This window comes from Ahaetulla prasina, chromosome 2 (assembly GCF_028640845.1).
Source record: "Ahaetulla prasina isolate Xishuangbanna chromosome 2, ASM2864084v1, whole genome shotgun sequence".
Classification (NCBI taxonomy): Eukaryota; Metazoa; Chordata; class Lepidosauria; order Squamata; family Colubridae; genus Ahaetulla; species Ahaetulla prasina.
Genome location: NC_080540.1, coordinates 24,141,031 through 24,155,823, shown reverse-complemented (window position 1 = coordinate 24,155,823; position 14,793 = coordinate 24,141,031). Strand labels below are relative to the sequence as shown.

At 40.4% G+C, this 14,793-nt stretch overlaps 1 protein-coding gene across 1 annotated transcript in view; it reads left to right on the top strand.

Moving 5' to 3' along the window:
• The window catches only part of LOC131191547 (zinc finger protein 850-like), a 40,803-nt gene extending 33,610 nt beyond the window's left edge, over window positions 1–7,193 (top strand). The window contains exon 7 of the mRNA XM_058169796.1: window positions 4,167–7,193. Coding sequence (XP_058025779.1) covers window positions 4,167–5,544 — 1,378 coding nt within the window. The 3' untranslated portion in view covers window positions 5,545–7,193. The remainder of the gene's footprint in view (window positions 1–4,166) is intronic.
• The last annotated feature ends 7,600 nt before the right edge of the window (window positions 7,194–14,793 follow it).

Genomic DNA, 14,793 nt, shown 5'->3' with positions numbered 1-14,793 from the left:
CCAGCAGCATTTATTTTTCTCGATGCTGAGAAAGCTTTTGATCGATTGCATTGGGATTTTTTATTTAAATTAATAGAAAAGATGCAATTTGGAGATGGTTTTTTAAGAATAATTAGGGCAATTTATGGAGAGCAAACAGCACAGATTATAATCAATGGTAGCTTAACAGAACCTTTTAAGATTGCGAAAGGAACAAGACAGGGATGTCCTTTATCACCATTATTGTTTATTTTAACTCTAGAACCATTATTGGATAAAATACGAGAAGTAAAGGAGATAGAGGAATTAGAGTTAGACAGTATGAATATAAGTTAAGAGCTTTTGCAGATGATTTGGTGATTACTTTAACAAACCCTATAAATTCTAGTAAATCTTTGTTGGAAATAATTGATCAATATGGGAATGTCTCAGGGTTTAAGGTAAATCAGAAAAGACAAAAGTGATAATAAAAATATGACCAGACAACAGAAAGAAAAACTAGAGGAAGTAACAGGATTTGAAATTGTAAAGAAGGTTAAGTACTTAGGGTTTATATTACGTCATCAAATGTGAAATTGTATAAGAATAACTATGAGGTTTTATGGCAAAAGTTCAGAAGGAGTTGATTGTTTGGAAAAATTGCAATTATCTTTGCTGGGAGAATTGCTGCTATTAAAATGAATGTTTTACCTAGATTTTTATTCCTCTTTCAGATGATACCAATAATTAAGAAAGATAAGAATCTTGAGGAATGGCAGAAGGAATTAACAAATTTATATGGGAAGGTAAAAAGCTAGGGTTAAAATGAAAATAATTCAAGATTCTCGGAAAGGGAGGTTTAAAATGCCTAATTTTAAATTATATTATGAAGCAGCTGCTCTCTCTGCAATAAGTGATTGGTTTAATTTAACAGAGGACAGAATTTTGAATATAGAAGGTTATGATTTGTTATATGGGTGGCATGCATATTTAATTTATGACAAAAAGTGGATAAGGCCTTTAAAAATCATGTGCTAAGAAATGCCCTTCATGTGTTTGGAAAAATACTCTTATAAACTAAATTATAAGGTTCCTATATGGGCATGTCCTAGACATACAGTAGAAAATATAAACATAGAACAGAATCAGGAAATGATTACATATAAAGATCTTTTGTATACTGAAAGAGGTAATTTGCAGTTAAAATCTCTGCAAGTATTAAGAGAGGAAGGGAAAAATTATACTTGGTTTCAATATGAGCAATTACGTGCTAGATGGAAGGGAGATCAGAAAATTGGTATAGAGCAGAACGAAGGAAATTTGGTAAAGCAAATTAGAAATCAGTCTCAGGAGCACATAAAGAGATTGTATAATGTGTTACTTGAAATAGATTCTGAAAGGGACTTGGTAAAGGACTGTATGATAAAGTGGGCACAAAACTTTCAGGAGCCAATATTATTGGAAACGTGGGAAAAAATTTGGGTTAGAAATGTTAAATTCACGCAGGCACAGAATCTGAGGGAAAATTTTTATAAAATGTTTTATAGATGGCATCTAGATCCTAAAAAATTATCATGTATGTATCCAGAAATGCAAGCAAAATGTTGGAGATGTAATTGTGATGACGCTACATATTTTCACATTTGGTGGACTTGTAAGGACATAAAGGCCTTTTGGATAAAAATTTGGTGGATTTTACAAAATGTTCTGAAAAAGAAGATAAAGTTCCTGCCGCAATTTTTCTTGTTGGGAATTATTACGGATTGTACAGTAATTGAGACTAAATTGATTTTAAATCTAATAACTGCAGCAAGATTACTAATAGGACAATATTGGAAGAAAAAAGAAGTACCAACAATACAAGAATGGATATTGAAAGTTGCCAATTTGGCTGAGATGGCGAAGATATCAGCCTTTTGAAAGACAATACGCAAGAAAGATACTTAAAGGAATGGAAAAATGGATTGACTATATTCAACGTAGATATCAGACTAAGAGTTATCAGACTGTTTTGAATGATTATGATGTATTATTTTGATTGCTTTGGGGAAGTTAGGAATTGATGATTGTAGGGTATAATTAAGTTGGGACGAAAAATTTTTAGCATATGTTTGTTTTATTTTAACTATACCTTGTGCTCGTTCCGGGAAGTCTTGTGAAGGAGGGGAGGAGGGGGAAAGGGGAAAAATTTTGTAAAACTTTTTGAATAAAAAAAAAAAAAAAAAGGCTATTTACTGCTTCTTTAATATTTACTGACTGTTTTGTATTGAACTTTGTTTCTAAATGAAACTAAAGAAGATCTGGTTTGTTGTGTTTCTCTACGATTGGTAAGAAGACTTGATATTTGAAAAATATCCCTGGACTGACTTTATGTGTGTATGACCTGGATTGTTTTTGGACTATAATTTTCCTTTTTCCCTAAAAGTAAAATATTATCAATATTTGATCAAACCTAGTTTGTTTGTATGTAACTGTCATTGTCCACAATCATTCTCAGTTGCTATCATGCGTAATCTAAAGGGTATTCTGCTCAATAGTACACAACATTGTTTGTGAGACTAGATTACCCTTAACAAGCAAGGACGGACAGAGTGGCAGAGGGTTCCATGGCACAACTGGTAGGCCAGATTGCGTACCTCGCCCACCCCACCTGCGCCTCTGCCAGTGCCGCTGCTGTGACGGGCGGGGGTGGCACCACAGCGTAGCCCCTGCATTCTCAGCCCCTTCCCTCCAGCCTGGTCCTCCTGTTCCACCGCACATTCCGCACAAGCAAAGACAGATGGTGGGACAGATCACATGCCTCCCCCCACCCCGCGCAGGCTGCAGTTGCTTCCAGACACCATCTGGCCCTGTGCATGTGCTCGCCACCGCCTATGATGGCCATGCCCACTGCCCCACCCTCCCTGATGACGCAGAATCATTCAAGTTGATAAACCTGCCTAAAATATTTCTTTAGTCAAATGCTTTTGTTCTGTCCATTTTGCCACCTAAACCTATTCTTACTAAGCATAGCCACTTACCTCAGTGTCTACGTTTGCTTTGGGAATTTCAAAATAATAGGAAAGATCCTGCAATGCCTCCTCAGTCTGTTTTGTACTTTTTTTCCCCTTTCAGGAGGGTCTTGTGTCCTTTGAGGAGGTGGCTGTGTATTTCTCAGAGGAGGAGTGGACTCAGCTGGATCCTCACCAAAAAGCTCTGCATTGGGAAGTCATGTTGGAGAATTATAAGAATGTGGCCTCTCTTGGTAAGAGTTTCCTACTCTCCAGTCAGAGAGTTCAGGAAGCTATTTTGTACTTAATGTCATTAGTTATTAATTCCTATGAAAACATATCTAAATAGATATCTTCTCTTCAGAGGGAGAAGGAAACGTTGTGTTTTTCTACTGCTTCTAGGAAGGAAATAGGTCTAAAATGGCATTCTGCTTAGATGCATCCTATCCAATTTGTTTTTGTATTTCTACTGAAATATATTAGTGACAAAGTAATTCCTTAGTTTGAGGTAATGCCAAACTCCATCACACAGATTTCAACTATTTTGGTCCATATGCTTCCATATCATTCACGTTTTTTGACTTAATGTCTTTTTCAAGGTTTTATGCCTCATCAATAGAGATATTATCATTTCTATACCATGCCATTATAAGGATACAGATATGCAATATATATTAGAATTTGGCACAATACCTGAAGGCAATTAATATGACTTCTGACAGAGTGATTGTTTTTCCTAACCTTTCTCTCATTTTCATTTCTCTTTCCCTTTGAAGGTGATAATGAGAATGACAATGAAGAATCTGGAGAATCAATCAAAGTATTTAGACAAGGAGAAGTAATGCAGAAACCTGCAATTCAAACAGAATTCCAAAGGCAGGAGGGAAACCTGTCAAATAACTGGAATAACGGAAGCTCATCTTCAGATGTTGCTCAGATGCAGGACTTTATTGATCAACGAGGAAAACTAAGGAATAAATATATTGGGAAAGATGTAAGACTCTTCAAAGACACATTAGATGTAAATGGACCCTCTCCATCACAAGCCAAAGGAGCAGCCAATATATGTGAAGACAAAGGGAAAAATTACAGTTGGATATTCACACTTTCTCAAGAAAATGGATCTCTTGAGTCACAGAAAAGTTTTCACATGGGAGAGAAGTCAAATAAATGCAATGAACATGGAAACAATATTGTTAATAAAAGGACATGTCCAAGGGAGAAACCATATAAATGCTTGGAGTGTGGAAAGGGCTTTAGCCAAAAGAATGCCCTTATTACCCATCAAAGGATCCACACAGGGGAGAAGCCATATAAATGCATGGAGTGTGGAAAGGGCTTCAGAACAAGCAATGAACTTGCATCCCATCAAAGGATCCATACAGGGGAGAAACCATATATATGCATGGAGTGTGGAAAGAGCTTCAGAAGTAACAGTCACCTTACATCCCATCAAAGGATCCACACAGGGGAGAAGCCATATATATGCATGGAGTGTGGAAAGGGCTTCAGAAGAAACAGTCACCTTACATCTCATCAAAGGATCCACACAGGGGAGAAGCCATATCAATGCATGGAATGTGGAAAGGATTTCAGTACAAGCAGTTACCTTACATGCCATCAAAGGATCCACACAGGGGAGAAGCCGTATATATGCATGGAGTGTGGAAAGGACTTCAGAACAAGCAATGAACTTGCATCCCATCAAAGGATCCACACAGGGGAGAAGCCATATCAATGTATGGAGTGTGGAAAGGGCTTCAGAACAAGGAAGGAACTTGCATCCCATCAAAGGATCCACATAGGGGAGAAGTCATATAAATGCATGGAGTGTGGAAAGGACTTCAGAACAAGCAATGAACTTGCATCCCATCAAAGGATCCACACAGGGGAGAAGCCATATCAATGCATGGAGTGTGGAAAGGGCTTCAGAACAAGTAATGAACTTACATCCCATCAAAGGATCCACACAGGGGAGAAGCCATATAAATGCATGGAGTGTGGAAAGGGCTTCAGAACAAGCAATGAACTTGCATCCCATCAAACGATCCACACAGGGGAGAAGCCATATAAATGCATGGTGTGTGGAAAGGGCTTCAGAAGAAACAGTCATCTTACATGCCATCAAAGGATCCACACAGGGGAGAAGCCATATAAATGCATGGTGTGTGGAAAGGGCTTCAGAATAAGCAGTTACCTTACATACCATCAAAGGATCCACACAGGGGAGAAGCCATATCAATGCATGGAATGTGGAAAGGATTTCAGTACAAGCAGTTACCTTACATGCCATCAAAGGATCCACACAGGGGAGAAGCCATATAAATGCATGGAGTGTGGAAAGGACTTCACAAAAAGCAGTGATCTTACATGCCATAGAAGGATCCACACAGGAGAGAAACCATATCGATGCATAGAGTGTGGAAAAGGCTTCAGAACAAGCAGTGATCTTTCATGCCATCGAAGGATCCACACCAGAGAGAAGCTATATAGATGCTTGGATTGTGGAAAGGGCTTCAGCACACCTCATAGTCTTATTTCCCATAACATGATTCATAGCCTGGAGAATCCCCAAAACAAAGATACATTTGGATGAGAATGCTAATTATTATGCTAATTATTGATTTAATGGGTTCTATGCAGGGGTGAAATCTAAAAATTTTCCCTACCGATTCCGTGGGCATGGCTTGGTGGTCAGGTGACTGGGTGGGTATGGCCAATAACAATAAATAGTAAAAATAATAAATAAAGTACACAAAACAATAAGAGATACTAAAAACCAACTTTCACACTTTACACAGACACAACACAACACAATGTAAAAGCAGCTGCACCTCACCCAAAATGGCCCCTGCAACAAGCAGGAACCTCACACAGCTACAAAAAGCTCAAAAACCAACTTTCACACTTTACATACACATAACACAACACAGCACAACTGACTCTCACACATACACACAAAATGCCACATACAGCTTTGTCGGATTTTGTGTTTGTGTAGTTAGAGTGAAACACTACAGAAACACACCAAATCTCAGAAAGCTGCACAATTTTTTTTTATTATTTTTTTTTATTTATATTTTTAGAGAAAAGCAGCTAAATTTAAAACTTCCTTAACATTAAATTGCTATGTCTAAAAAATAATAAAACTCCTTAAAAAAAACCCAATTAACTTTTTTAAAGCCTCCCCCCCCAACTCAAGGGACAAGGCAGGCAAATTGAGTTGCTAGCAGATACAATTGATTGCAGCAGCCAAAGCAAGGCAGGAATAGCGAGCAAGCCCAAAAAAGGCAGCAAGCTGCCAAATAGGCAAGTGGGGATCGGGCGATTGGATGGGCATGGGCGGTGGAGGGGAAGGGATTTTGCTACCAGTTCTCTGAACTACCCATCCCCATCGCTACTGGATTGCGCGATTCGGTCTGAACCGGGAGCATTTCACCCCTGGTTCTATGTATGGATTTCTAATTTACAGACTGAACTCTGAAAAGGGTTTTTGAATGTATCTGTATATACAGTATATAGGAGTGTCAAACTGGAAGCTCACAGGCCAGTTGTGTCACATGCAGGACACGCCACCCCAGCTCCACAAATAGGCAGTGCAATGCATTACATAATGGCAAAGTCACATGGGGAGTTTGAAACCGGTGGTATATAGCAGGGGTCTCCAACCTAGGTCCCTTTAAGACTTATGGACTGCTGAGGAATTCTGGGAGTTGAAGTCCACAAGTCTTAAAACGTCTAAGGTTGGAGATTTCTGGTATATAGGTTCATTTTATTTTATTTTTTAGGAATGAGCTTCCTGTTTCGTAATTGTCATCATTTTCCCAGTTCGTCATAGCTCTCAGAGGGATGCAAAGACGTTTAACAGATGCTGCTTTCCTAAGCCTAAAAGGAAAATATCAAAAAATAATCAAATAGCACCCATGGTATAGAACTGGGATCCCCAAAAGTAATTAAATTTGCATCCCCAGTGTAGAACAGAGACCTGAGTCAGCCAGTATCTGTGCAGAAACATTGAACGTTATTCAGTCAAAGGCCTCATGATATGAGGGAATTGTCACGTGCAGATCAATGTAGAGCGTGTGGGAAGAGCTGAAAGGAGGAACAATTCCTCTCACAAAAGGAGCCAGAAGCGCCCCAAGTGCTTGTGCAATTTTGTTTTCAAGCACTATGGCCACATTTTGCTCTTCTGTAGTGTGATGAGGGCTAAGAAGTCCACGTTTGATTTAAATAAAAATAATTAAATATCAATGGTGTGGTTTTGTTCTAATCTTGTATTATACTCATCTATTAAACTCTTTAGTTGCTTTAAAAATGTATTAACACATGAAGATTTTTCGAAGAATTTGGAGGGGACATATTTTAGAATTTGAGAGGCTCATATTGGTTTGAAGCTCAATTGTCAGTAATAGTTCTGGGTCAAGCTGGGTCAAGTAAAGAGACCGAAAAGAGCAGAGGTTAACTCAGTTCTTTTTTAACCCCTTTTTTCTTTCTAACAACATTCTTTCTTTCACTAATTGTAGCTAAATCTTTTCTTTTTCCCCCTTGCATTGTAACCTCCATATACAGAGGAATCTCTTCAAACCATTGGAATCTTCAGGTCTTGTGATTGGAACGTTTTTCTCTGTTTATTCGCGATCTGTGGATTGATGAATCCCAGTATCATTGTTCAGGCTGGTCCAGGTTCTTTCTTGCCTCTCAAAGGCATTTTTGGGTCATAGAGGTAAATCAGAAGGGATAAGACCTCTCACAAGCAAGAATGATCATCTAGGAAAAAAAGAAAAAGAATTATGCGTAACATGGATGAATAAAGGAGATGAAAGGGAGGACAAGATAGAAACAAGAGAAACAAGGAGATTGCAAGATAGTCCATGGGAGGACTGTAATTTAATTAAATGATAACCAAAGAAAATTAATAGTTGAAAATTGCAGTAGAAGCTACTCAGGTTTCAACCAAGGTTTAAAAACTTTTCTGCAGCTTGTTCTTGCCTAGTTTTTTTTTTTTTCGTCCTGCTGTGTAGTTTTATGTCTCTTCCAGGTTTGTTTCAGTACCTCCCTGAACACAGAGGAGTAGCTTCTGATGGATTTCCTCTTCACCTTCGTGCAGCCTAACTTCTGTTAAGAATCATGTTGCAATTAGCTAAAAAGTTTTGGGTTTTTGCATTTATATCCCGCCCTTCTTCGAAGACTCAGGGCAGCTTACACTATGTCAAGCAATAGTCTTCATCCATTTGTATATTATATACAAAGTCAACTTATTGCCCCCAACAATCTGGGTCCTCATTTTACCTACCTTATAAAGGATGGAAGGCAGAGTCAACCTTGGGCCTGGTGGGACTTGAACCTGCAGTAATTGCAAGCAGCTGCTGTTAATAACAGATTGCATTAGCCTGTTGAGCCACCAGAGGCCCTGTGAAAAAGTGGTAAGCAGGACACCCCCAGTGAGTCTAGGAGAAATCCTAAATTCTGAATCATGCATACATCGCTCTCAAAGATGAAATTTTCCTAGAATCATAAGGTCTGTTCTGTCCTCATTAGATGTTACTCTCTGTGCAGCTTGACATGCCGCTAAACCCAACTACCCTCCAATAAAACAGACCATGTGTGTAGATCTGGATGCTTTATTAAAGGAACAGGATGGGTGAAACTGGAAAAAGAGAAATACAGGTATTCTTAGAGGTCCATTAGGAGCCTCCCCATTAGGTTCGTACCTCAAAAAATGTGTCGAATCAGATTCAATGTTACACATTTTTAAAATCAAATTCACTAATTGAACCTAATGGCTTGTTAAATGAATGAAAATCTGACTTACTTCCTGCCTGTCGCTGACCAGTTGTTTCCACCGCCAATCAGCTGATTCCAGTGCAGCTGAAGGAGGAACTAAATTGCCTCCAAGCAGCTCCGTCTGCAGTTTTAAAAAAATCCACTTTCTGCTCATCAGCTCAAGCGTCTTCAGACAGCTGCCCAGATGGGGTTTGGTGGTAATTTACAGAACTCTCAGATTGCAGTTACTTTAAAAAAATAAACAAAACAAAAAAACCTCCTGCCACTACAGTAAGTAGCTTCCAAGAGTCTCCAGCCAGGCTCTCAGAGGGAGATTGGGAGGAATATACAGAACTCTTGGCTTGCAACAATAACAGAGATGGAAGGACCTCGAGGTCCTGTAGTCTTACCCTCTGCTCTCAGGCCAGACTCTCCATTCAGTCCATGAGTGAAGAAAAGCCAGGCTTCATAGAAAAGGATAAAAACAGCGTGCAAATTTGAAAACCAGCAGTTTAGAGAAGAAATACAGCAGACCACATTTGCTTTGTTGTAGATTCTGGCTAGCATTTCTACAAGCAGTTTCAAAGCAAATGCAGGTAAACTTTACCTTTGCAAAGAACTGTACTTACAAACACAATACTTGCAAACTCCAGTACAGTTCTTAAAAGAAGCAGAGCAGTTCCCAAAGTGCTTACAAACAGGCAGTACAGCACTAGAGAGTCACAAAAAAGAATTTTTAACAATACTTAAAGAATTCCTGAATGCGAAATAACATCATAACTACATAGTACGATGGACTTTCAGGGCTGGCACAACGTGTAACATGTTCACACGGTGCAATAGGACTGGGTGGTTGTTAATATGATTTATTGGGTTAGGGATTCACTGTGATTTATATTGTGTTGGGAGGGATGCATGGAGGGAGCTCAACCAATCTCATTGTACATATGTTGTGCCATGACAATAAAGATATGAATTTAGAAGCAATTCTAGGACTCCAGTTCTCAAGCCGAGGAGCAGCAGATCCTCCACGCCAGGGGTCCCCAACCTTTTGGATCTCAGGGACCACTAAATTCATAATTTTAAATCCCACAGATAACTAATACGATCTGCCTAATGACCAGCTGGGTGGGCATGACTAGGTGGTCATGTGACTGGGTGGGTATGGCCAACTTGATGTCACTCACATCGAGAGGCGCCTCACTGGCCTCTACTCACCTCCCTGCCCATCCTCCTTAGGGCCCCAACAGGAGGCAGTTGTTGGAGCTAAGCAGCCACCATGAGAAAGAGTTGGCAAAACAGCTGGCTCAGTTCAAGTTGGATCTGACTGAGAAGGAGGCTCAGCAGAAGCACCTCAATCAGGACTACGAGCATAGGTTTTCCAAGCAGAGGGAAGACCTGCGGGAGTGCAAAGCCAGGTACCGGCGCTTGGAGGCTCAGCGGGCTGCGATATTCAGCCAGTTCCAGGCCATGAGGGAGTCCCACTGGAACAAGACCCTCCGGCTTTTTGCCACCAGCGGCACTTCCCTCCAGCCTTAGCCCAAAGCTCTGCACTAAGAGGCTGAAACAGACCCCAAGTTGGAATTTCTGCCCCCCTCCGACCCACACAAAAAGACCCCGAAGGGGGAGACTCTCTGCAGTAACACAAACATTCATTGCACGAATCAGGCCCAGGGGCCTTAGTTTGAGGACTCCTGATTTAGTGCAATATTAAAAATGCAAATAATTTTTCGGCAGACCACCAAAATTTTCTCATGGACCACCATAGTTGGTGACCGCTGCTCCACATAGCACCAGAAAAACAAAAACAAACAGTGAGGTGGGTTTAAATCCATGTGCTCCTTTGGTCACTATCTCTAAGCAGTTGGTGTTGATATTCAAAGAAATATGGAGTTGTTTGGCTGCCCCCTAAAAGTTGGTGCCTCTGTCTAAACAAATGTATTTAAAGGGCCTTGGATAGCAATAAAACATCTGAGGGCATTTATGAAGCTAGAAGTGTCCATACTTAATAACTTCAGAGTGGGCAGCTCTAATGGCCATACTGGTGAATAGGGCTGCCCACCTCTTATTATTTGCTTAACACCATCTAGTGTGATGCGTGGTCACAGACCAGGGGCCAAAGATATCAAGGCAACGTTTGTGAAAGGAGGATTTGCACTGAGTCTGTCGTCTGGAAGATCAGCCATCTTTTGTGTTTGTAACCTACCATGGAGCTTGCGACAAGAAATACACCCGAAGATTACCTGCTCACACATCTTTTAGCTCCAACTATCCACAAACCAGCAGTTCTTATAGCTCCTTTTGTAAATAGTCATCCTTGATGTTTAACTTGATGGTGATAGTGCCGCACAATCGAAGAAGCAACGTGATGATTGCCAGGAGGGTTTTTCTCCTCTGTTTCTATCCTTAAGGCAGCCACCTACTCCCCATAGACCATTTTGATGGAGAAATGGGTCACGTTTCCTCAGGGAGCTCTCTCCAGGGATCAGTCTTTAGTTTAGCATACAGTCAATTTCTTGGGATAGGTTTCATACTGCAAGTGTGGATGATGACATTTTGAGATTGCTGACGTTCTAATACTGAACAGAAATGTTGGCAGTTGTGCCAGCCTTTGCAGCTACTGCGTGTGGCACTTTTGAATGACTAAGCTAGGTGAGTCAGGCAAGTAGTAGCTCGAATGACTGAATTCCAGGTTGAGAATCTACCAAATCTATGTGATTCAAATTGAGTCTCTGGGGCCAGTGTCCAAAGGGTAAGAACTTCAAGACGGACTTCTGCATCTGAGTGTGCAGGTTGAATGTATTGACCTGAGGAACAGTCTGATCTGTGTTGCACAAGAATGCAGGCCCTGATAACCGTGCAGTGTCTTTAAGGTGACTTGCAGCAACAGCTCTTGTAGAGTGGTCTAGAGGGTTGCGATCAGGAGGTACATAGTGTAGGACAGCTAGATCTCCTAATTCTTAGAACTCTGTTGGTGGATGATGATGATGCATATGGAAGCGTAGAGGAGAAAGTTTGCAGGATGCAGTTTCCTCTGAGTCCACCTTCTGCCTTGACAGGTCTCTGGAGAGGACGGGGTGGGGGGTGGGGGAGCTATGTTCTGAAGCCCCAACACGTTAATCTGTGTGAAGCTCGACATGCAGCTAAACCCACCCATCCTCCAATAAAACAGACCGTGTATGTAGATCTGAATGCTTTATTGAAAGAACAGGCTATGGTGAATGGAGAAAATAGGGATACATACAATGAGAACTGAAATACAAGAGAGACCATATTCAGTTACTGCTGAACATAACAATTAATAAATACAAGCAATTTAAATCTCACCAGCGATGCTCTGTGTGTGGGACGTAGGTTTGTCCTTGGATGACCATGTGCCATAGATTAAGATGGCAAATTCCAAATTCTAAAGGAAATGGAGTCTGGCTTCCCAGCCTGCACTTGGTTTGAGAGTGTGGGCTGATGGTTAAATGGGTAGGATCAGCTTCAAACAATATATTTGGGGCATGTTTGTCTCTCCAGCTACTAGATGGGGCTAGAGGGCAACAACAGTATATAGAGAATGTTAGGGCATGTTTGTCCCTCAGGCCACTAGATGGGGCTAGAAAGTCACCACAGTATATAAAATTATATGGTGTGGCATGACACTCCCTTCCGAGTATTAACCGAAACCACTATTTGAGTTTGGAGATGGTAGCATTAGGTGAGCTGCTATTGCTTTTTTGCTGATATGGTCATTGATGTGGTGGTGCCACTGCAGTTCCCGATGAGGCTTCTGGGAACTTGACAATGATCTAAGACCTGAATATAACATCCCATTGCTATTCTCTAATGTACTTGTCAGCATGCTGCTAACTAGGAGGTTGATTTCTTCCAATATAACTTCTTACACCATCTCCATCCTCATCATCCTCTGTACGTCCAGGTCAATCGACTGGCATTTCATTTGATGTGGACTGAATTTTCATCATTTCTTTTTTTTTTATTGAAAAAGATTTACAAAAAAATTTTTTTCAGCAATTATCCCCCCTCCCTCTGCCCTCCCCCCCTCCCCTCTCCCCTCCCCCTCTCCTCGACCTTTCCCCTCCCCGACTTCCCAGAGCAAAATACAGGGTATTACATCTAACAATCATAAGCTAAAATACAACAATAAACCATCACCCATAACTTCTCCTTTCCCCTTTGCAACCTTAACTCCCCTTTCCCTTTTAAACAAATACACTAATACAGTACAATTTCTACAATCACTCATAAGCTATTTGATACTTTTTAGTCTGATATTTTTTTTGAATGTAATCAATCCAACTTCTCCATTCCAATATATATCTTTCTTGTGAATAGTCTTCCAAATACGCTGAAATTTTTGCCATTTCTGCTAAGTTCGATACTTTAAGTGTCCATTCTTCAATTGTAGGCAAGTCTTCTTTCTTCCAATATTGTGCAACCAATAATCTCGCTGCTGATATTAAATTTAAAATCAGTTTAGTCTCTATTACTGTACAGTCCGTAATTATACCCCCCAAAAAATAACTGTGGTGTAAACTTTATCTTCTTTTTCAAGATATTCTGCATAATCCACCAAATTTTTATCCAAAATGCTTTGATTTTTTTACAAGTCCACCATATATGATAATAAGTAGCATCATCACAATCACATCTAATTTTCATCATTTCTTAAATACACTGAATATTCTAGGTGGAAGTCATTAATTTACCATCTAAGAAAAGTCCTTCTATGGGGATGAGTGTTATTGAATGGTGTTGAGGGCTTGATGGCTTGTTCTTGTATAGATGAATATTGCTATAGTTGGAAAAGTATTAAAAAGGATGCTCAGTAACCAGATTAGTATTTCCCTTTCCCTCAGGAAATCTGCTGATGTACATATTATAGGTAATCCTCAACTGAGCCCAAAATCTTTGTTGCTAAGTCTCCCTCACAAGGAAGGGTAGTGAGAAGTTGACTCATCCATTTGGTAGAGCTGAAATAGTGGTCAAAATTCCAACTCACGCAAGACGAGGAAATTTATTAGATTTGTATTCTCCCTACATTGTACAGTAACATTTCATTTTTCTTTCTTGTTTCGGTTGACTTATTCCCTTTGTAATGTTGGAAGAAATATCCATCTGGGTTCAGTTCCAAGTGGGGACAAAGACACTGGAAACATGGAGGCTGCTTGGAAAGATGGTTTAATGGTGGCCAGGATCACATGGCTTGAGATCCTGAACAGAAAAGGGGCCGAGATCCTGTGTGCTCCCTGGTTTTATGCTTTTTCTGAGCTTTGAACTTTATGGGGCACAGGAAGTGTACCCTGATTGGCTGTCAGACTCCCAGGGGGTGGGGGTCTTAGCTAGCAATGTAGGTTGTCTCTCAAGCTTGCTTGAGCCTTGCCATGTGGTAAAATTCTGTTGCTAGATGGGTAGAGGCTAATCCTATCCTGTCCTGAGGGCCATGTCTTAATCCCATCACCCTGGAGCTGAAGGTCTTCTGTGTTGTAGATAAGATGTCTTTTGTCTTTCTGGGGCTATTAACAAAGGTGGGGGCCGCTTTCCAAGAGCATGTTTCTCCTTTTCTCATCCAGGAAGGTATAATATTCTGCTTTTTAAAATATTTCCTAGAATATTTCATTCTTCTAGGAGGGGGGTGGGTGCTAAATTCCTACAGTACCACATTAGAAACAAAGTTTACCCAATCAGAGACAAAGGTTCATTACCAATGTGGTCTTTAAAGCAGGGATCTCCAACATTGGTCCCTTTAAGACTTGGGGACTTCAACTCCCAGAGTCTCTCAACCAGTAAAGCTGGCTGAGGAACTCTGGGAGTTGAAGTCCACAAGTCTTAAAGGGACAAAGGTTGGAGATCCCTGCTTTAAAGTGTTCTCCATAGATAAGGTGGGCAGGCCCCTGTCCACCTAATATATGGAGCATTCCTATAGCCTTGTGTAGGGGCTGTTTTCCTCCCTGGCCAAGTTGTTTATTCAGCAGAATGCTTTCAAGATTCAGAATTTATGAGACAGAAAAACTCCCTATTCTGTTTCCTTTATTTATGGAGCTTGATATTCCTAGCTAACACTTTCTTCTATATT